The sequence below is a fragment of the Leuciscus leuciscus genome (assembly GCF_965113295.1).
Source record: "Leuciscus leuciscus genome assembly, chromosome: 12".
Lineage (NCBI taxonomy): Eukaryota > Metazoa > Chordata > Actinopteri > Cypriniformes > Leuciscidae > Leuciscus > Leuciscus leuciscus.
This window is the reverse complement of record NC_138736.1, coordinates 33,302,167-33,325,174: the sequence shown is the minus strand read 5'-3', so window position 1 is coordinate 33,325,174 and position 23,008 is coordinate 33,302,167. Positions and strand designations below refer to the sequence as shown.

Here is a 23,008-nt window from a genome sequence, read left to right as displayed (position 1 = left end):
ACCTGTACCACCTGACTGCTGCAGATTCATTTCGGAGTTGATAGTTTTGCCATTGAAATGCATAAAGAGTCACAAAGTGTGCGCGAGCAGGGTGCGGAAGGAAGTATGGAAATACTATGTTGACAGGCAAGTAGGACATCGTATCATTGGATTCGGACCTAATGCAATGATTGGACGAACATTGTATGGTCCTACGCCTTCCACAGACAAGATATATACATATACATACATTTAGACCACTTAGTGATTGCTATCAGGATGTGAAGAGACTTTCAACAAGCAAAACAAAAATGTTGGAACAAATCACCTACCCTGCTTTTAATGCATTATTTAAATTTTTCACCAGTCTCTCACCAATTTTTCACTTACACCATATTTGCATTCTGCTGCACTTGTAGTCCAGAAAGTATGGTAATAATAATATGTAAATAATGATCCCATCTCTCATCATTATCTCTTCCTCAGCCACCTACGCTGCGGCCGTTCTCTTCCGCATCTCCGAGGACAAGAGTTCAGACTACAGGAAGCGTGTGTCGGTGGAGCTCACACACTCCCTCTTCAAACATGACCCTGCAGCCTGGGAAATGGTGAATATATGTGTCACACGCCACACTCTCAGATTACTGGACATCATTTCAATTATGTATGCCATGTCAATTTTTAGCAATCGTAATCAAATAATCATTGATTTGGCATAACCTTTGAATTATTGAAAATGAATGCAAACCTGAATGGTTAATGCAGCCCTGATATGAGTGTGCATTAATTTCCAGTAATTCAATGTTTCAGCGTCAATTATTATTTTATTCTACAGATATTATATGACCGTCACATGCACATGGATGTTTTTAGGCTTGTGTGTGATCAGAAAAAAAGTGATGTTGGTTATGAGAGAACCATCATTCTTTGTAGATGCCTCTTGGTTTGATATTTTGTATCTAATGCAATGACATTTAAATACTTTAATACTTTTTGGGCCACTGCATTCTACAGGAAAAGTTCATTAAAAATGTAAATTCTGTCATCATTTACATGTAACTTTCTTTCTCCCTGGGAACACAAAAGGAGACATTTATAGCATGAATTATCCCTTTCTCTACTTAAGTCTGATTTTTATTAACATAAAAACCAATTTTTAAAGAAAAATAGCTTTTAAGAAAGCCACGTAAGCAAACACAGGACAGTCAGTAAAAAATGTTGATGTTTTTTTCCAAACGTAATGCTCTTATGCTCACCAAGGCTGCATTCATTTGGTCAAAAATAGTAATATTATGAAATATTATTACCATTTAAAATAAATGGTATCAGTGTCTCATGATCCTTCAGAAATCTTTCTAATATGCTGATTTGTTGCTCAAGTATAATATGTTTGAATATTTCAGTGGTATTTACCATATTGCTTTTCTTTATGAAAGAAGCTTTTAATGAATGTGTTTGCGTTCTTGTTCTTTCAGGCACATGCTGCCATGCCACTCGACCCTGGATACATACCAGATGGTAAGTCTGGAGCACGTTCGACAGCCCAGCGCATTCACTCACTATCTGTCTGCTTTAGTACGCAACACCGCCGCAAATTGCCTATTTATCCAGCACATCTCGCAGCATTAGAGCGAAGACCATTGAAATAAAATGTCACATGACAAATGAGTTATGGCGTGCGTTTGTGTGTGAGAGAGGGGTCAAAGACGAAAGATAAAGAGAGACAGTCATTGAATTTGCGTTGCTGTCAGTCCGTTCCGCAAAGTGACAGAATGCTGTGTTCCTCTGTAGGGGAACATTAAGTCAGCGGCGGTCCGGCATATGGGACGTGCTTTTCGCTCATTTGAGTTTCGCACAGATGACTCTAGTATAAGACTGGAGAACCTGTACATATAAAACAACCTACTAAAAACAACCCAACCTGTTTGATCCGTTAATGTGGATATTTTACACACTGATGCTGTTCAGCCGTAAAGTCTGAAGCACGTCCCATAGTTTGTAAAAACTCACTAAAAACACCTTGACAAAATGCACTCATGATGGAAGTTTAAAATAAATGTGTAAGGTAGACATAATTCTTTCAATTATATTTAAAATACTGAAGAAATGTCATGACTGAATTAAAATGTAAGAATGATTCTGTTGAAATAATGATCATTTTATGATGAATAATGAAGATGCTATTTCATGGAATGACCCAAAAAAGTCTATAAATTATAGTACATGTGACCATTAGTGTAACACTACCTTTTCATAAAATTTATATTTTTTTGTGGTAAATGGTAAATGATATTTTTTTAATACTATTTTTATATTTTTATTGACATTCTGGCACAACATTTTATTTATTTAAATTGGGTCACAGTAATAAAGTTGAATATATTCACGTAAATACAACTAATTAAGTTTAATTTATATACTGTAACTTAGTTGAAGCACTGTGATAAACAGTACGTTTTTAAAGTCCCCCTGTAGTCAATCATTTTATCACTTCAAACTCATCTTTGATTACCAAAATGACATATTAAACGTTTTTTTCCTTGAAAAAAAATGTCTTAATGCCTTAAAATAACTTACACCCATGCCCCATTTAGTATATGCGATTCTTTAAATATGCAAATGAGCCCGCCTCAACTCACTCACACAGGGGGACACGTTCAAGCTCAAACTGGTGCACAACGTTTTGCTACCGTTTCCGGGTTGAACGACAAGTTTCCTGGAAACGGATACGTTTTCTCTTGTTTGGTGGGTGTGTCAAAAATCTCAGCCCAATCAGCAGCAACATGTATATAAACCACGCAGTATTAAAGAGACAGCTCCCACAATGGTTCCAGGTAAAGTCGTTTACACAACAATTGAAGATATTAGAAGACATGTTTGTCTTTTCATCCTGAAATGCGAGGCAAATGTTGGATCACAATAATTAGGAACCACAGTTTCCACAAATCCCTTCACTCGATTGGGATGTTCTCTTATTCTGGACGGCAAAGGCAGTGACTGTAACATCGAGCGTATTTTGCAGTATTAAACACATATTTATACCGATTTCGTCAGGATCTGAAAATTCTTCAAAAAGAACACAAAGAATGGCCTTCTCAGCTGCCATAGTTGCAACTCTTGCGTCATCAGAATGGTTTTTAACGCACCACCGTTTCTGTTTAAAAAACATTTTGCAACTTTTTGTCGGGGCTGAACGCAGCCCAGTTCAGAGATCCACTCGTTGACGATCACACGTTGACATGATTGGTTAAAAGGTAGTCTGTGACATCAGAAACACCAGCGATTTCAAACCGCGTTTTTGAGACTGTCTTTGGTACATTTGTAAGCAGGCCCAAAGCAGGCATCCGACCAGTGCTGTTACTGTCCTTTTCTCGAGGCAAAGTATTTTTTGATTAAATGCAATACATTTGAATATGTATTCTCTCGTTATTTCATCTGACTCAATAAATGAAAAGGTTTTAATGATATCTGTGGATCATTAATTATGAGCAAATGTTTGACTATTCCGTTTAACTCTTCAATGAAAATAATGTCAAAGTCAGTTAGAATAATCAAATGTAACAATTTATTATGTCTGGTAAATGTATCATGCCAATTTCATAATCAATTCAAAGATAATCGATACAAAACATCAATTGCTCTGGAATAGAGAGAAGAGATGCAACCCAACATTAAGAAATACATGAGGCTGAGAGATCTCTTTCAAACCTTTCACATGGAAACATGTGCAAACAAAATAAATTTGCATTCAGAGGTTACACCTTTGGGTGTTGGGAGACCATTTGGCCAACCCCTCCCTGTGTGTCAGTTATCCATAAAACCTTATTACCTTTTGTTTTACTTATTTGGAAATGAGACATTTGTACCAGTCGCACTGTGACATTTTAAATGATACCAAACATGAAAAATACTCTGTGGTCATCATTCACATTAAACTATACATTTTCTTGGGTGAATTCAGGTGATCTGAGCATGAGGGGAGAGGGAAAGAGATGTAGATTAGGATGACTTTCGTATCGATAGTGCACGAGGGCCAGTTCAAATGGTAATATCCAGAGAGGTCCTTTTGTCCTCTCAGGGTCTGGTCGCTCTTCAAACAGACTGTCCGGCATTTTGTAATTCCTCAATTCTTACACATTCAAAAAAAAAAGTTATTTTTAAATGGTATTTTATTTTTGTAATACTATTTTAATATTTTTTATTGACATTTTTCTTTTACAAAAAATATGAATTATGTTATATAATTTGAATGCTTAAATATTACATTGCATGATTAAATGTGATCTTTTTTATCTGTTGTTTTAAAAAAATGATTGTATCAAGTAACATGTTACATTAATTAGTAATTATTAGCTGTTTTCTACTAATTAAATATATTATGAGATAATTGAATATTGTCATTAGTATAATTAATACATTTATTAAAACTATTGAAATATGTTGTGTTTGCACATGACATGCATATATATATATATTATTTATTTATTATTTTTGTGCATAGAATGACTTAAGAATGAATTTATATTAAATATATTATATAGTATGTGTGTATGTATGTATGTATGTATGTATGTATATATATATATATATATACACATACATCATTTTAATTTTTATTTTGTGTTTGCACATGATGACTGTAACTTGAATTTCTCTCTCTCTCTCTCTCTCTCTCTCTCTCTCTCTCTCTCTCTCTCTCTCTCTCTCTCTCTCTCTCTCTCTCTTTCTCTCTCTCTCTCTCTCTCTCTCTCTCTCTCTCTCTCTCTCTCTTTCTATCTCTCTCTTTCTCTCTCTCTCTCTCTCTCTCTCTCTCTCTCTCTCAGATCTGGATGCAGTGTACCCTCCATATGGCTACTCTGATATACCCATGGATGGCCTCCCACTGGACGCCGAGCTACATGAGCAATACATGCCAGAAATGACCTATGACCCTCGACAGGTGTACCCAAATCCTCTTTAACAACACTGCCAGCAGGTTAGCTTGCACGCGTCTCTAGATGTGGATTATCTCGGCATTATCTCTGTCTTAAGATTTTGAGCCATCGTTTATTTTTCCTGAATAACATAAATCACAACAAAGATGTTCCTGTCAGTCTTCAGGTCAAATGAAGTGGGCGAAGGTGGAGACTACAAAACGGTTTGTTCCCTGCAAAAGACGTGGACCGGGGGCCTGAACTGTGCAGTGCTCGAACGAAAGAAGAACAAAACACACGACTTGCTTTAGTTCACCACCGGTCTGTTTGTGATGTGAACTCTAAGCACTGCCTAACTCATCTTGTTATCTTGTGCTACTAACAGAGTGACAAAGCCTAAAAGTGTGGTGACGCGATAAGCATGTGGTCATAACATGTACATTTTGTACTTTATATTGTTTGTCCAAAGATCTCCACTCCGTCCTAGAAAATGTAGCATAGCTAGCTAGCGGCTCAGCCACACGAGGGTCCGTTTTCCTTTGCGTTCTGTGTATTTGTGATGCTGAGGCATTGCTACTGAGTAGAAAAAAAAACAAAAGCAACAAAACATACATCTAAAACCAGAAACCTGTTTGTATTTTCATTATTAGTTGACATGAGAAGCATTGCTACGTTGTCCTGCAAACCTCTTCTAACAGGTCAAAGGCAGGTTTTCTTCATTTTCTTGCAAAGTCTTCATACAAACTTTTGCATTATGTTTAAGAGACAAACTGATATTCAGTTGTAAGGAAATGCTTGTGGCGTATGATTTCATGTAAAGATCATATGAATTTTAGGAGGCATTTATGGATGATGGATAGTAACTGTGAAGGGTTCATAATCATTATTCACAGATAAAATATTACCCTGTATATGGCTAACATATTTGGACACCAATTACTAATAAACCAAAAAAAAAAAAAAGGTTTTCAAATTAAATTCTCAATAAGCACATATGAGGGTCCAAATATATTTGGCTATACGTGTTTTTTCTTCGTTTATTTTCTGTAAATTAGTTTTTTTGTTTTTGTTTTTTAATAAAAAGAACTGCTATGATACAAACACATTGTAAATCCAAAAATAGTAATAGGATTCATACATTTAGAAGTAATTCATTAAGTAATAATGTTACGATGTATGCCCACTTTTATTAGAAATTTTAGAGAAATCAAATACACAGTGACTCTATGAAGTGATGTTTTGTTTTTCTTTCATTGCTATTAATGTAACAGGGTACATTTTTAAAGGGGCATGATGTCATCATTCTGAATGAGATTCAATTGTTTTTCTTGTACAACAATCAATAGCTTTGTTATTTTGATTATGCTCTGGTATAATCCTGTTCATTAAGGCTGAACACGTTATACCGTTTTACAAAGGAACGATTAGCAAAGTACATTATAGTTCATAGTTTTCATAGTTAATCCCACCTTGCAATTTTAAAGGTTATGCATTCCAGTCTTTCAATTCAAAATGATTATTACACAGCTCTCTGAAACACTTTATTCTGATTGGTCGGTTGGTCTTGATGACCTCGTCAGGATTGGTTGACTGGTTGACTACATTATCCTGACTTGTTTACTCTAGAATATTCGCTCTCTTTATATAACATCCCTTAGACTTTAAATATTTTTTATACAAATACTATATTGTTTTACATCATTGTACATATTGCACATCTTGTTTTGAATGACATGCTGAAGTGTATAGTCATAAGGCTGATTATGATTGCCATATGCAAGGGATCTTGCACATTTGCATTTATTTGAAAGGCATTACAATCTGTGTGAAGTGTGATTGCTGATTGATGAAATTGCAGCAATTGTCAAGCATCATTCATTTACTGTAACTGTAGTGGAGAATTTTGCTTCATAACTACAAATCTGCCTGCCATCTGTTGGTATATAAGGAACATGTCTGTGCCAAAAGTAGTTATATTGATAAAGACTATTCTGGTACAGTTGCCCCTGTTATGCTCTTTTTTTCTTTTTTTTTAAACAACATCTAACAGAATTATTCTGCATATTCAGAGGTAACTGCACTCCTGATGATGCTGTCATCATAAAGTAAATCATTTCATCATTCCCATCTGCAAGAAAAAAACATGCACGGAATGTCAACAGGAAGTTACAGTGGATTTGCATTTTTACTAAACATTTTTAGTTTGACATTATTTTTTTGTTTTCAAATAAATAAACTGAATTATATAAACTGTCTCAGCTTATTGACTTTCATTCAATGTGAAGTAACTATAATGAATTTTAGTACTATGATGACAAAATGTTCTTGTGTCATAATAATTTGAATGACGACTCTTTGAGTGATCACGTGTTCAGCACATTCTGCCATAGGTCGATCATGAATGTTATTGAGGTTGAGACAGTGAGGGACATTTATGCATACCTTCTTCATCAGATTTGCATTCATTAAAGTTATAATTAAATATTTCAAAGTCAGAAAAAAAGCTGACCAAATCAAAAGCTTTTGATATGTTTTGCTATTTGGCATCCAAATTATAACTGCAGTGCACAGAGGCCTATGACAGACAGTAATTATGAATATATAGTCGAATAAACCCATATCATTTCTTATAGCACCACCACGTGTCAGTTTAGGGCACTCCCGGGATTTTTTTAATTTTTTTATCATAAAACAACTAGATGTATATTTCCTGAATTAAATACCAGTGTGCAGCTATAGGAGAATCTTCCTATTTTTGGTTTTATTGAGATTAATAGACGAAGCAAAACTGCAACTGAACTTGACTGTTAATGATCATATAGGCCTATGGATTTTGCAATCATTTGACACAATGATGGGAAGATGATATCATGATCATTGGCACTTTCATTATAAAGCAAATGATCTGCGGAAGGTGCTCCTCAATAGGACTGACTCCATTCAGACATTAGCCTTTTTTATATTGCACATTTAGCCAACGCAAGAAAACATCAAATTATGACACACATATCAACACAGAACACACAGAGAGAGAGAGAGAGAGAGAGAGAGAGAGAGAGAGAGCAAGATTTGAAATGGAATGCCCAGTAAATCAGGACAGCATTAAAATAATAAGTTAACATAACATAAGTTTCTTTCCAATATTTTTGAAGTATCTTAAAAATTCCTCAAAAAATCATAAATAAAGGTTTTACATTTCTTCCATGTACCATGTTCTGAAAACAAGCGGATTCGATATGATGTTCACTGCAAGTAACATTTAAATTAAACATTTACACACAGAGTAGACAGATACAACACATTTTAATTATGTAATCATGCTTAAAGTTTAAGATACATTTACAATCAATTTTAGCGAAGAATGATAAAACAATTTGGCAAAAAAAAACTGGGTTTAATAGAAACAATAAAAGAATAATCACAACCAGTCATCAAATGTTCTGCCTTAAGTTCGTTCGTGTAACAAAAATAGCTGCTTTTAAAATCAATAAACAGTATCAAATGAAGACATACCGTCTGTGACGTCATTTCCTGTCCAAACGGGGGAGCAAATCAAGGCGATTGACGCGCGAGATCATGGATGATGGGATCCCGGTTTGCGAAATCATCGGACATTGCTGAAAAAAAGTAGGAAAAAACATTGCATTACTTCATCACATAAACACATTAAATCAGTGTCGCACAAACGGAACATTTTCTTCACGCACAGTCGGAAACGTCTTGACGTGACGGACGCACCTGCCAAGCGCGAGGCCGAGCTAAGCTATGGCTAAAGTCGAGCTAATTCACAATCAAATAGAAATGCAAATAAAGAACGAGACAAGGATTTCAATTTCTTTTGACGACCGTCCTTTGACTGATAGTCATCAAAATTAACTGAAAATAGTGTACGGGTTTACCAGCGTAGACTGCAGGCCGTGTTGTTTACATAGACAATCAAGGTTCATCACTGTTTCAATGGCTACACTAATTTATTGTACAATAAACTGATAACTTTATTCTTGCCAACGTGGGCATGAGAATTACGGGGATCATTTATAAATGTATTTTTTTACAGTAATAAGTGTAGTTCGTACGGGTTTTATGGTATGTTTTTCTAAAACAACAGACAGGCATCATCAGAAATACTGATAAGAATCTGCTAAGGTGAAGCCATCAGCTGTCAGATATTATATTTGCTCCAGTGTGTGGTTTGTCAAATTGTTTACTTGTTAAATAAGAAATGGAGCAGTATATGGACATTTTCTGCTCTGTGAACTTGGACAGAATTCATGTATATGCACCGCTTTCCAGCAGTTATGAATGGGAACATGCTTATGAATCACATATTTCTGAATGTCAACATAAATAGTTAAAAAAGTATGTAGAATATTAATTATGCAAAAGTGTAGAGAAAACATGACTGGTTTTGAGTTTGAGGTTACATGTGCATTGCGTTCTGTTACTAGGCCTATATTCTATTGTTCGAAGGTTTGGGGTCAGTAAGATTTTTATTTTCAATATCATTTATACTGTTATTCAGCAGGAATATGTGGATTTTAAATAGTGTATGTGTGTCTGTGCATATATATATATACACACACATTACTGATTTTGTTTCATTAGGTAACTGTCTTCATGAAGTTTTAAGTGTCACACACACTCAGCTGCAAACACCGGACACAAATCCAAGATGCCCATTCCTCCCCCTCCACCCCCAGGTGGACCCCCTCCTCCCCCCACCCTTAGCCAGGTAAGTACTCTCTAGATGCCTGGTAACTTTACTGGGGACTGCAAAATCAAAATGCTAAAAATATTCACAGCGAGCACATCGCAAATATCACCAGGTTCTGTGAACCCCTTCACAAAAGAAATCCACTTTTTCCACAGGCAAACACAACCCCTCCTAAGCTGAACCGAGATGAAGCGAAGGGCCGAGGGGCATTGCTTTCTGAAATCTGCAAAGGGTCCAAGTTGAAGAAGGTTGGCGTTGTCAGTGACAGGAGTGCACCGATGATCGAGAGTAAGTGGAAAAACAGCTGAGAATAGCTTGACTTTGAGAGCTCAACATATTGATAGGCTTTTATCTTTCAAGGTTTTGTTTATGCACACATTAAACTTCAACAGTCAATGTATTTATTTACATAAATGTATAGTTCCCCCCAAATTTAAAAGTGTGAAATACTCGAGATTTAAAGGTGCATTAAGCAACTTTTCATGTTAAAAATACCCGTTTTCTAACCCATACATGCTTAAACAATTGCCTGATGGCCTGAATGAGCCCTTCTCTGATCACTGAGATTGTCTCTATAATCCTGTAAAGTAAAATAAATAAGAGGGATTCGGGCCGGAATTTTAGACTGGGCGTGACGTCATGCGCGTTCACGGCACGCTCACCTGGCTGTCTGGCAGGTTTGTGTATTCGCCGGCATTCTCCGTAGAAGATGGATTGTAAGAGACCTGCTTGTAGTTCATTTCAAACACCAACGCAAACTCCACGCAAGATAAAAAAAAGAAAACTTGTCTCTAGTGCAACCAAAAGGGCAAAATTGGACTCAGACAGGCGTCGGAATAAGACGAGAGTAAACATAGGGACAGCAGTTGAAAAGTATTGACACATTTCACATAAATGTCAGTCCCTCCAGAAAAACGCGATTATGCGATCGCATGATTCCATGCATAATCAGCCAAAGTCCGCATATTTATGCGGGGGGCGCATTTTTTTAAATACGCCGCACTTTTGCCGCATAAATTGCAGATTTCCGCGTGCAAAATATGCGGGCTTGCATGATTTCATAATCCCCGCATTTTCGTTGCAAAAAGTCAGCAGAAAGTTGACAAATGTTGGGTTTACTTCACACAAGCGCAGCCATTTCCCCTGTTGCCATGGGAACGTTATGAAGTGACGTAATTACGCGACATCATTGAAAAGCTGCAAACCCCGCGATAGGCCTATTTCACAAAAATCCGGTCGTATCTTACACCGCAGGCCGTGCTTTGCATGTTTTCATGGAACAACTGGGGAGAAGTTAAATCACGTCAGACACAGAAGGCAAAAAGACGTGTCTGTGGTGTGAAGGAGTAAGTTAAGCAGATGTTGAAAATGGAGTGTTGATGCTGGTTCGGGAGTGATGCCCTGACAAAACATGTTTATTGCACTTGATTGTTATCTGATTTGCACGTCATGCACTTTTATTTATTATTATCAAATGTTGGCAAATTAAAATTGTTTGTATAAGTTGTTTTCTGTAACTTTCTTAAAAATGAGTGAACATGGAGCAGTTTTTCCGTGAGCGGGACTGGAAAACCCGGAGTGGATCATGAGCGGAGTGATAAAAGAACGCTTAGAGTGGAGAGAGGAACATGCTTTTGCTCCACTCCAGGCTTTGATCGCATCCCCCTAAGCAGGGTGAATAGCCTACACCTCGTCTTTCCCATTCAAACTAAAATGAAGACATTTATTACACTATTAATGTAATTGGTGTTGGGCAATCACTTTTTTTTTCTCTTTTTCATCAAACTGCAGTTTTCGCAAGTTCCCGCAATTTTCGCAAGTTCCCGCAATTTTTGCAAGTTCCCGCAATTTCATCGCATAAAATTGCATAAATATCCCGCATATTCCATCGCATTTTTTAAGAAATCTTGCCGCATAATCAAGGATTTTTGCCCGCAACAATCACTAAAAAACTCCGCGTTTTTCTGGAGGGACTGAAATGTTCATCAGTGTGTATTGTCCCTGGCAAAATATCTACTAAATAAATCTGCACTACATGTAGTTTAATGATTTGCTATTCGATTAAAACAGTTCAAATAATCTTGAGTGTGATATAAAATGCTGATATATAAGTTAGATAATTAGACACAAATTTTGAACAAATTACTGCTTAATTAGGATGTATTGCTATTGGAATATGCTACTTAGCAGATCAATAAAACAGGCTAAACCCCCGCAAATCTTCGGCGGATTAGCCTGTTTGGCTTTTATGGTAACGTCATAGTGCCATTTAATTGTTTATTACCTTGAGACAATTGAGTGTACTTTTTTGACCGACTGTGCTTTGAGCTTTTACAAAGTAACAACTTCTATTGTTCATGAACGTGTTTCCATAATAATACAATCATAAGTGGATACAGTAAACACATAACACAGTTCAACATGGAGATAGATGGAAATAAAAAAAGTTTTCTACTACCCCCGTTTTTCCCTCACACATAAGTGTGTAATTTACTCAATTGCCTTTCCTTTCACATATTTAAAATGACTTGCAGATTTATAACTTTATTACCTCTGAAGACATTATGATTGTAAACAAAAGATTTGCGGCTGATGCTCCTTTGGTTATGAACAGCTCGTGCTCGTGCAAGCGTGCGTGTGGTCCATGAGCGTGCACATCTCTGGCTGCAGTTTCACTTGCAGCCAGAGGTGGCATAGTTCTGCAAAAACTCAGAATCTTGCTCAATGCACCTTTAAGCTTTCAATGTGGTACATCATTGAATTGTTTTGTGTTTTTTCAGAGCCGAAAGGAAGCGTGTCCAGCGGTGGAGGGTCTTCTGCGCCGGTCCAGCCAGTGGGAGGGCTGTTTCAGGGTGGCGTCCCAAAATTGCGACCTGTAGGAGGTGTGTTGTTTGTTAAACATCTATTTAAAGGAATAACTCACCCAGAAATTTAAATGGTTTGCGCACCCTTTGTTTTGTGCCATATGCTCTTGGTGCACAAAAGGAGAATTCAATGGATCTTTACATCGCTTACAATTAGGGAAGGAACGACGTATTACGCACTGTTTATGTTCATCCCTAATCCCCTGTCATGTTTCACACAAAACAAAACTCTGGAGCAGATACTAATGGCTAGTATGGCAGGGCCGCTTAATACGAGTCTGCACATTTTCAGGACTCACAACCACAGTCAGCGACAGTATTAGAAATGGCTATGTCCATAACATTGGGAAGTTTTATCACAATTGATAGTGTGTTATTAAATAAACGAGTCCAATAGAGGAGTGAGTTCATCCATCAGATATTTAAAAAAACCAAACAAAGACTTTAAATGCTTAGTAACCGAGTGCAGAGAGTATGTTTGAACCGGTCGCCTCGGGATCTGCGGATGAACGCAATTCTTTCTCCGTCTCCGTGAATAAACTAAACCCATCATGATTATACAGTTCACTGTCGATAAGGGTTGAACGAATTCAGATTTTTTAAGTCGACCTTTATGTGATTAAAGGGATACTCCACCGTTTTTTTCATATTAAACTATGTTATTCCCTTAACTAAGACGAGTTGATACATACCTCTCTCATCTCAGTGTGTGCACTTAATCGCTCTGGCTCGAGGCGACACTCTGATAGCAGTTAGCTTAGCCCAGTATATTCAATGGTATCTAACAGCAATGAATTTAGAAGTGACCAAACACATCAATGTTTTCCCTATTTAAAAACAGTTACGGCGCAGTAAAAAGTCACGCCTGATCCTCTTCCCACTATTGACAGAAGTGAGAGGAAGAGGATCAGGCGTGACTTTTTACTGCGCCGAGTCGAAGTATTCCCGAAAGTGCTATTCCGCCATACACAGGGCTCTAGAGTGCGACCAATTTGGTCGCATATGCGACCAAATTTAGTAAGTGTGCGACTAACATTTTTCCTAAGTCGCACCGGTGCACCTAACGTCCTCGCATCCGCTGCCTCTCCACGGACGTTTGTTGGCGTTTGTTCTCCTTTGACGGAACTCACACTCTTCTCTCACGCGGTGCCACAGCTCGCACAACACGACAGCCCTGCTTAATAATGAGTGACGACGGAGGACAGAATTAAACATTCAAACGTAGCCTGGTTACACTTAAGGTCTGTTATATTAGTCTGATTTTATTTAAAATTTCGGCTTCCAAAGATTATAAAAAAATATATATTGAGGTAAACCCATTAAAAACTATCTAACTACGCGCAACTTCTTCCCTTCGCAGCATTAGGCGGTCATTTCTCCCTAAAACTCAGAATCAGAATCAGCACGATCAGTGATTGTTGTAAATGCAGTCTAGCTACTGTTGCTAAATTGCGGGACGCGTTTAATAACTGAAAGAGATATTAAAAACACAAAAATCTGCGCAAGAGATGCTGTTCGCATGGCGGCGCGCGCTCCGAAACAGACCGAGACCGGCCGAGACAAGCAAATTATACTTTCGGTTTCATGTGCAGATTGTGCGCGTCTAAACGATCAATTGTACACAAAAGCGTGTCAATTACCGGCTTTGAGATTCACTAAAACAGTTTATGTCTTAAATGGACGTAGTTATGGAAATAGTTGGGAGAAAATGGTGCATCAGTAGTAGCCTATTAGATCTGCATTCTGCACCCGGTCTTAAAGGGGCCGCAGTCTAATAAACATGTTGACGATTGCGCCATTACTGTAAATCAAACAACAAGAGAAAAATCACTCACAGCTCTTGAAAGAATAACTTCAGCTTTAATAAGCATTAATCTATTTATGATAAATTTTACAGTGTTATTTTACATTTTATTACTTTATTAGATTTCTTTTTAGACCATGCCTGAACAGTAATGTTGATAGGCCTTCCTGAAATTAAAGCACTGTGTAGGCCTATATAAAGTGTATCTTTGTTTAATTGTTTATCTTTTGTTTATCTATTGTTTATCTTTGTTTGTTATATATAAAACAAAAAGAACCATAAGAATACAGTTAAAGTACTGTATCGATAAGCAGTATCGGTAAGAGTAGGAATACCGTTAATAATTGTGCTTCAAAAAATAAATAAAAGTTTTTACCTACACCTTCTTGTTTAAATTCATTTACATAATATATATGAATGTGTATAGAGCGTAATAAAAAGGTGACCTTAAAATTGTGGCGTTAAAGGTGATACAGCCGAGGAAAAATTTGGGTGCACCCAAATTTTGTGCTGGTGCACCTAAATAAAAAAGTTAGGCGCACCAGTGCAACCAAGGCAAAAAGTTAGTCTGGAGCCCTGATACATTATAGTTATCCTTTTTAACCCGCTTAGAAAAGCGCCACGTTTTATTTTGTGTCATCATACTTGGTCGTATAACTACTTGTGTAACTGTTTTTAAATAAGGAAAACGTTGATGTGTTTGGTCACTTCTAAATTCATTGCTGTTAGATACCATTGAATATACTGGGCTAAGTGAAAGTGACGGCCAAGTATGGTAACCCATACTTGGAATTTGACCTCTGCATTTAACCCATCCAAGTTAATGCACACACATTAGGAGCAGAGTAGTGAGTAGTTAACACACACACACTGCAAACGTGGTGTGTAGACACCCAGAGCAGCGGGCAGCCTTTTTGTGTGGCGCCCGGGGAGCGATTAGGGGTTTCCCACCGGTTCTGGAATCGAACCAGCAACCCTTGGGTTACCAGTTCAACTCCTTAACCACTAGGCCATGACTGCCCCCTAACTGCTAACTGCTATCAAAGTGTCGCCGCGCGCCAGAGCGATTAAGTGCACGCACTGAGATGAGAGGTATGTATCAACTCGTCTTAGTTAAGGGAATAACATAGTTTAATATGAAAAAACGGTGGAGTATCCCTTTAAAGTCGAGTCGACTAGTCGCTGAAGATGTCATTAATGAACAAATAAGCCTGAACCTCGAACTGAGACTAAAAAGCGGGTTAGCCTTGTGCACACTATGGCATATGACACAGCGTTGCCCACAAGACTATTGCTCCTACATAACAGCATCTCCCTACCACTAGTGAAGATGTGGGTTTTAGTTACAAAGAAATATATGCTAGACTTTTCTGTTTCAGTTTCTAAGCCATTTTACTGATAAATCACAGAACATATCATGGGTTGATGATACATTTCTGCACTACTGAATGTTTATGTGTGCGCGTGATGTGCAAGGTACTTTCTTTATGTGTGTGCGTTACAATGCAGCAGCGCATTAGTTTAAACGGCGATTAACTTACATTTATAATAAGCTGTTTAAAATGTGCTTTCACCAAATCAATTTTGAGCATCCAGATGGTAAAATCAAACAGATCTTTTGGAGCACTCTCGGAGTATGCATTTATTTGTCATTTTAACTTTTGGAAACAGCTTGAATGTGAACTTCAAAGATTTCTTATTCTGTTGCACCCTCTATAGGACATGATCAGCGACTAGTCGACGTCAAGTTTAAAGCGTCATGGCAGAGAATTAAAGTCAACTAGTCTGTGCAACCTCTACTGTGGCTCTCACAATATATGACTTGGCAGACAACTAGTTGTCCAAGGCGGTGCTGTTCGTTCAGTGCCGGTTTGTTGAGGATGCGGTTGTGAGTCCTGAAAATGTGCAGGTGTCAGTTCAGTTATAGAATGAGGTTGTCACGCTCGTAAAAAACAAAGACCTGGATGAACGCAACCCTATGAAGCGGTGCTGCCATACTAGCCATTAGCATCTGCTCTAGAGTTTTGTTTAGGATGTGTCGTTCCAATTCATATCATACAAGCTACAGATTTTAAGACATTTTGAAGTGCCCTACTTGAATCAGTTGTGCTGTGTTGCAGATGGTTCTGCAGGCAGGTCTGTGTTGCATCCTCCTAGCACTCGTTCTGCTGCCCCACGGCCTCCCGGCAGTCACGATGACCCCGACAGTTCCTCTCAACAGGCCTCTCCTACAGAATCTGGCCGTTCCCAGAGACCGTCCCTGCCTGATCTTTCTCATTCCCCTGGTGGAGGCAGCAGCCCCTCTACAGGCATGAAGCACAGCTCTTCTGCCCCACCTCCGCCACCCCCAATGTCTCGGCGTGGAAACGCTCCTCCTGCCCCACAGCAGAAGGCCACAGCTGCCTCGTACAATCGAGAAAAGCCACTTCCACCGACTCCGGGTCAGCGAGGACCCTCTCCAGCACCGACACGTGAAAACGCACCACTTCCACCAGTGAAACCTCCTCCGTCACCCGTGAGCAACCGCTCATCTACTTCATCCTCCTCTTCCTCCCTGGCCCCGCCGCCACCCCCGTACCGTCAGCAGTCTGTGGTTTCCAATGGCCCCTCCAGTCCTGTGAATGAGGCTGCCCCTGAACTTCCCCAGAGACACAACTCGCTCAGCAAGAAGCCTTCAGCGGGTGGACACACACCGACACGTGGGCACGCGCCTCCTCCCCCACCGTCACCCAGCCCGGCTGCCAGACCCCCTCCTCCAGCACGAGAGCCCCCGGGACGAGGAGCAGGTGAGGTCTAGAGTCTGAGATAATAGTTGCTGTGAGAAAGTCCTCTAATTGTAATTATAATTAACTACATTTTCTACATCCTTTATCAGCCCCTCCAGTTCCTGGGCAGCCGTCACGGAATGGCCGGGATGCTCCGCCACCACCGCCGCCTCCGTATCGGACTCACGGTAGCACCTCAGATGTCCCGAGCCGAGGCAAGCCCCCTCCTCCCCCCTCCCGCACACCAGCCGGACCCCCGCCCCCTCCCCCGCCTATCCGCAATGGACACACTTCCATTTCCCGTTCCTTTGTAGGTGAGTCCTTCAAGCTCACTCTCAACCCACACCTGCAGTCTCACCCGCCCTCACATGGTCATTTCAACATCCTCCGTTCATCTAGAGAGGATGATGTTCTAGCACTGCACTGGTCTCATAGGGCAAGTAATGGTTCCCTCCTGTGCTCTGAAACTCACTCACATTGGCCCTTCTTTATTTTTGAGCCCTGGTATTGTGCCACAGGTAATACAAAACACATTCACACTTTGTGTTAAACATGTTAAGAAGGTAAAAATATTCATATTTATTTTCATATTTTAAAAAGAGTAACTCATTAGCAAGTTAACGGGTATCTGCAGTTGCAGAACAGCTGTTACTTAATAATCTTATATTCAGTGTATGTCGATACTAATGATACTTGCATCAATAATTAGGCGTTATGGCTTTGAGACAATCTAGTGGTATTATCAGTACAGATGCACCAAAATATCGGCTACCAAACATTTTCGGGCCAAAATGCTTTTGGAGGGCTGAATCAGGGACCGAAACAGAAGTTTAATTAGTGCTTCTTCGATGGCACATTTTGGCGGTGTTCACTGTGCAGCTTCTATTTCATGCACACAACATGGATAAGCTATAACAGTTAAACTGTGTGGACACACACTCTGGATTAACAATATTTATTTCTCAATTTTATTTGGTAATGATATGGTCTCTTGAATGTAAAATCTTTTAGTCTGTGTCGTTTTCTCTTGATGCGCTGCGTGAACAAAACTTCACTAAATATTTGACGCACGCCTGCCATCCAATTGCTAATTCTGTCGATTTCATTTCAAAATTCAAGCAATGAATGTCATTCTTGAGCTCTTTTATACGGAGTGACAGATCACTGTAGCCGCCTCAGTTTTAGTGGCAGCACGGATCGAGAGCACATGAACCGATCATCTCATCCTCACTTCACTAGTTACAGCACGGAATAAACATGGGCGAACAAACACCAGAAGGTATGTTGAAAGACATTACAACTTACAGAAATGAGTCCTATCTCATGTAATCGCTCAATCAGTGTTTTACCCGGTGAAAGACTTCAGTGAAACAGCTTGTAGGCTACACAATGTCACTTAACGGCAGATTTACCTCAAGAAAGCTATTCAATGTCCATAAACTCATTAGTTGGCAAGAAAAAAATTACTTAAGAAAAGAGCATGTTGCTAAATATATGCACTCTATATATTCATTATATTTTTTTCTTGACCTGTTAATGATATGTAAATAACGCATGTTTGAATAAATCTGTCATGAAAACAAGTGCCTTATGTACAATTTAAATGTTTTTACAACTCAGTTTTAGCTATTTGAGTGTTGATTATTAAATAAGTTAATGGATTATTAATTTAAAGTGCATCGTGAATTTTCGGTTTCAGTCCAGAATTTTCATTACGGTGCTTCCCTAATTATCAGGCATGTGGTCACTCATTCTAATATCATCCATAATGCAATCCAGTGGTTTGTCATGCCCAATCTAATTGAGTATAGATGTTGTTGGCACTTGTATTTTAGACATTTAATGGACACTTTTATCCAGAGAAACTTACAAAAGGACTTTCCATCACATGAACATTTTGAATAAAAAAATAAAAAATTATTGATTAAGGCCGTGACACGCCAAGCTGACATAAAAAAACTAGAGGCGATGGAAGCTGACTGTTGTCGCCTCGCACCGGCTACGCTTGAACACACTGAAAAGCCCACAAGCAACTGTCGGCTAGCGTGTGTTCTGCGCCTGTAAGGAAATATCAGCAGGTATCAAAAGTCTATATTCATCATTCAAAAAGGAAACCCAAACTAGGACTGCAGATATGCAAACTGTGAACAAAGCAGCCCCTGCTTACCATTCTGAATTTCAGTCATGCTGATCACTTTCTTCATTCCAGGCGGCTCATGTTATGAAAATATTTGTGGAATGCTCAGGTAGATGACGTAAAATTAAAACAGCCTTCTGTCTCGTTCGCATAACTGAACAGGCCAATCAGAGCGATCTCCCTCACCGACGGCCCCAACGCTGATTCGACATGCTGAATCTGGTGATCTTCAGCCGACGTGAGCCCTCACTGCAAAAACTAGCCCGACAGCTCTGGTGTGTCACGGCCCTTGATGCAGTTGGTTTTGTCCAAACAAAGTGACATTAAATTAGGAAATATTTGAAGGTGGTTGAACATAAATGAGCCAAACAAATTGTTTGTGATACATGTTTAAAGGTTTTATTGGAAAAGCTGCTGTAAAAAGCTTTTCACATTTCTGTTACAGTTAAATACAATTTACGCTATTAAAAGAATAATTATGAGATGACCTAGACTAGTACTACCATTCAAAAGTTTGGGGTTGGTAAGATTTGTAAAATGTATTGGAAAGAAGTATCTTATGCTCATCAAGGCTGCATATATTCAAGCAAAAATAATATTACAATTTATAAAATAACTGTCTTCTATTTAAGTATTTTAATTTATTCCTGTGTTGGTAAAGCTGTTGGTGTCACATGATCCTTCAGAAATCATTCTAATAGGATGATATTTGCTGCTCAAGAAACATTTCTTATTATTATCAATGTTGAAAACATTTTTGTAGAAGCCATGATTCATCAAAATAACAGCATTTATTTTAAATAGAAATCTCTTGATGCATAATAAATGTTTGTTCTGTAACTTTTGATCAATTTAATATCCATGCTGAATAAAACTTAATTCATCAACATAAAAAATTTAAATCTTACTGAACCCGAAAATCAAATGTAAAGTGATACTGCTCACCAGGAGTCTGATCTCTCTCAGGTGATCTTCTCTGAATACCCTTTCATTTTCTTTCATCTCTTTCAACAGATGATTTTGAGTCCAAGTATTCTTTTCATCCTCTGGATGACTTCCCTCCTCCAGAAGAGTATAGACATTTCACTAAGATATACCCAAGCAAAGCTAACAGAGGTAAGTCTCAGGAAAATGAACAGTAAGATCTAGCAATTGTTTCAGAAACACGCAGGCTTTAACACGCAGGCTTTAACAAATAAACGTAATGATTCCCACAATGAGCATAAAGCCTCCTTTGATCTTGTGTGCTTTCATGAGTTGGTGTAGATGCACTAGACCTGCTTCAGTTTGCTGAATGCATTTGCCTGATGGCTATGAACTAGTACTTTATCTACAGGGAAGAATACAGTGATTGGGTCTCATTCATGAAACATTCGTAAATATACGAGTAAATATGTGAGTGATTTGCACGTAAAGAGACATTCCCGAAAATTCTTCTCCTGATTCACAAATACTTCGTAAACGTCAGATTTGATAGTGAAACTATCGCGCGTGCACGCTCATTCTCTCAATTACCATAAATCCCGCCCATTAAAACCGACTGACAACTATATATAGGCATCATATTATGACACGAAACGAAGGATTTCAACATGTCTTCTCAAAAGCGAATGAAGAAGAGAAATTTCTCAGATGCAGAAATTGAAGTTTTATTATCAGAAGTTCATTCAAAACGCTACATTTTATTTTCAAGCGTACATAGTGGCGTATCAGGTCCAAAAAAAAGGATTTTTTTAGGTAATAATGCTTTTACCTAAATGCTTTAGGTAAAAATGCTTGGCAGATGCAGTTAATGGAGTTTCATCTGTTAATCGAACAGTCCCAGAAGTGAAAAGAAAATGGTTCGACATGAAGCTTGACTGCAACACTTGTGACTTGCGGACTTGTAAAAAAAAGAAAAAAAAAGACTTGCGGACTTGTGTTCCGTTTGCAGATGCTATTACTGGCTCTCGTAATAAAAGTAAAAAAGAAAAACCGTATGTAATTACTATATATAATATTTTTTCAAAATGCTGTGTAAATATGTACCCGATTAAGGTGAATTAAAATGCAGCCTTATTAATGAGCAAAACGTTCGGATGTTAAACGCACTATTTACGCGTGGCTGGGAGCAGGTGTAGGTTTCTTTCGTACCAACTAACATTTGGAAAATACGAACATTTTAATGAATCCGAAAATTTACGCCAGAACCACTTTATACACGATTTACACAAAAATTCGTTCTGCTCGTGTTTCATGAATGAGACCCATTGTGTGCTTTGGACTCATACATGTGTCTGTTTGTTTGGCAGTAATGAGAGGAGCCCCTCCTCTGCCACCTGTTGGGAGGTAAACACTGTGACCGGTCGCTCGGGCTGCATCGGCGACGAGGGTTCTTCACACAGACCCATACGCTCATAAACAGACAATCTCACATGCACATCTAAAGACACAAAGCTTGCACCTTATTAACATCCATTCCCCCATCGGATAACATTCCTCTACATTCAAGCAAGCTCCATCGCATCACTTTTGTCCTGCGCGGAGGCTCGTCTTCACTCAGAGAAGAGTGCGATGAGGGAAAGTTTTGCATCCCACCATCAATAACTGCCCACTTTATTTTTCTCCCTGACATTTCACTTTAGGTAGCACTGCACATTTGGTTTAATGTGCACCGAGAGCTAGCAGAAGTGTAATGGCGTCCGAGCCTGTGTGTAGGTAATGCGTAGCACTTGAGATGGGAAGCGGAAAGCGTGTCCCTGGAAAATGTCTTAACTACCAAGTCATGTTAAATGTTTTGTTGTTCGTTTTCTCTCTCTCAGTCGCTACCCCATGTTATGCACTGTGAATAACGCGAGTCACATAGCTGAGCGTGTCTGAGTGTGAACTGAACTGTAAAAACTGCTACTGCTTTCGATTTTTGTTCGTTTTTGTCTTTTGTCCTGGTCGTGCCCCTTTTCAGGGAACAGCCATTACCTTTAAGTTCTCTCAGGGGGTTTGTTGGACTTCATTACCCTCCGGTAAGTTGAAACAGGTCCAAAAGTGCCAACAGATGCTCTGCCATTAATAAATCAGCTCGGCTCCTTCAGCTGTAAAACGGATCCTCCTTTGGGAACCAGTAGTTTTCACTGTTTGTTCTTAAGATGAACCAGTTTTTATTTCAGGTTTGAAGTTGTCGTCCAGCAATACTCCTCACATTTTTCACCTGCATTGTGAATCGTGGCTTCCCTGTAATTTTCCTGTTACAGGACGGCACAGCTATGCCACTGTACGTTTGTGACCTGGTTGTCCACAAGCTGCCTACCGACTGGTTTTGCATCAAAGACTGCCTTTGAGCGAAAATCGCAAGCGTTTTAACCGTTACGGAACTTGATTAAGTTCAATGCATGCTGCTTTTTCGGACAGACCTCCAATATAAACCTTGAGTGTATTTGCATGTAAAGCTGCAACATTGCTCTATGTATTGCTTCATTTTCTTCTGTTTTTTAACAGTGCATCTGCTGTTTGGATGACAGGACCATAACTAAGGGTACTGGAACGGGGGTCTTATACTGAATGGTATTGCTGCGGAAATGTGGTAACTAGTTATTTCATGAGTAATGTTCAACTAATTATACAATTGATGTTTGCAGTCAGCCTAGCCAAACATGCAAAGTCGAGACACGTTAAGACTGGCACTGGCATTTAATGACGACATCCTGGTTTCTCCAGATTTGGAGTTTATTCAGTGTCATTGGTAGATGTTTGTTTATTTTCCAGAGAATAGTCTACATTTCAGTTCTGCAGAAGAGCTAATATCTTATATGTTGAGTGTAGATTAGATGGGACTTTTTTAACGAACTTTTTTGCCCCT

The 23,008-nt window shown here is 38.7% G+C and overlaps 2 protein-coding genes across 3 annotated transcripts in view; both read left to right on the top strand.

Annotated features, from left to right (window-relative positions):
* The window catches only part of jupb (junction plakoglobin b), a 76,351-nt gene extending 69,209 nt beyond the window's left edge, over positions 1-7,142 (top strand). For both annotated transcript variants that reach the window (XM_082186177.1, XM_082186178.1), the window contains 4 exons: positions 466-587; positions 1,455-1,497; positions 4,803-4,954; positions 5,073-7,142. In XM_082186177.1, the coding sequence (XP_082042303.1) occupies positions 466-587; positions 1,455-1,497; positions 4,803-4,939 (302 nt within the window). In that variant the 3' untranslated portion in view covers positions 4,940-4,954; positions 5,073-7,142. The remainder of the gene's footprint in view (positions 1-465; positions 588-1,454; positions 1,498-4,802; positions 4,955-5,072) is intronic.
* Positions 7,143-8,395: 1,253 nt separating this feature from the next.
* Positions 8,396-22,988, top strand: wipf2b (WAS/WASL interacting protein family, member 2b). Its single transcript, XM_082185664.1, has 8 exons — positions 8,396-8,519; positions 9,498-9,624; positions 9,762-9,894; positions 12,387-12,488; positions 16,395-17,060; positions 17,150-17,353; positions 20,191-20,292; positions 21,468-22,988. The coding sequence occupies exons 2-8, from the start codon at positions 9,565-9,567 to the stop codon at positions 21,506-21,508; spliced, it is 1,308 nt and encodes a 435-aa protein (XP_082041790.1). The 5' UTR covers positions 8,396-8,519; positions 9,498-9,564; the 3' UTR covers positions 21,509-22,988.
* The last annotated feature ends 20 nt before the right edge of the window (positions 22,989-23,008 follow it).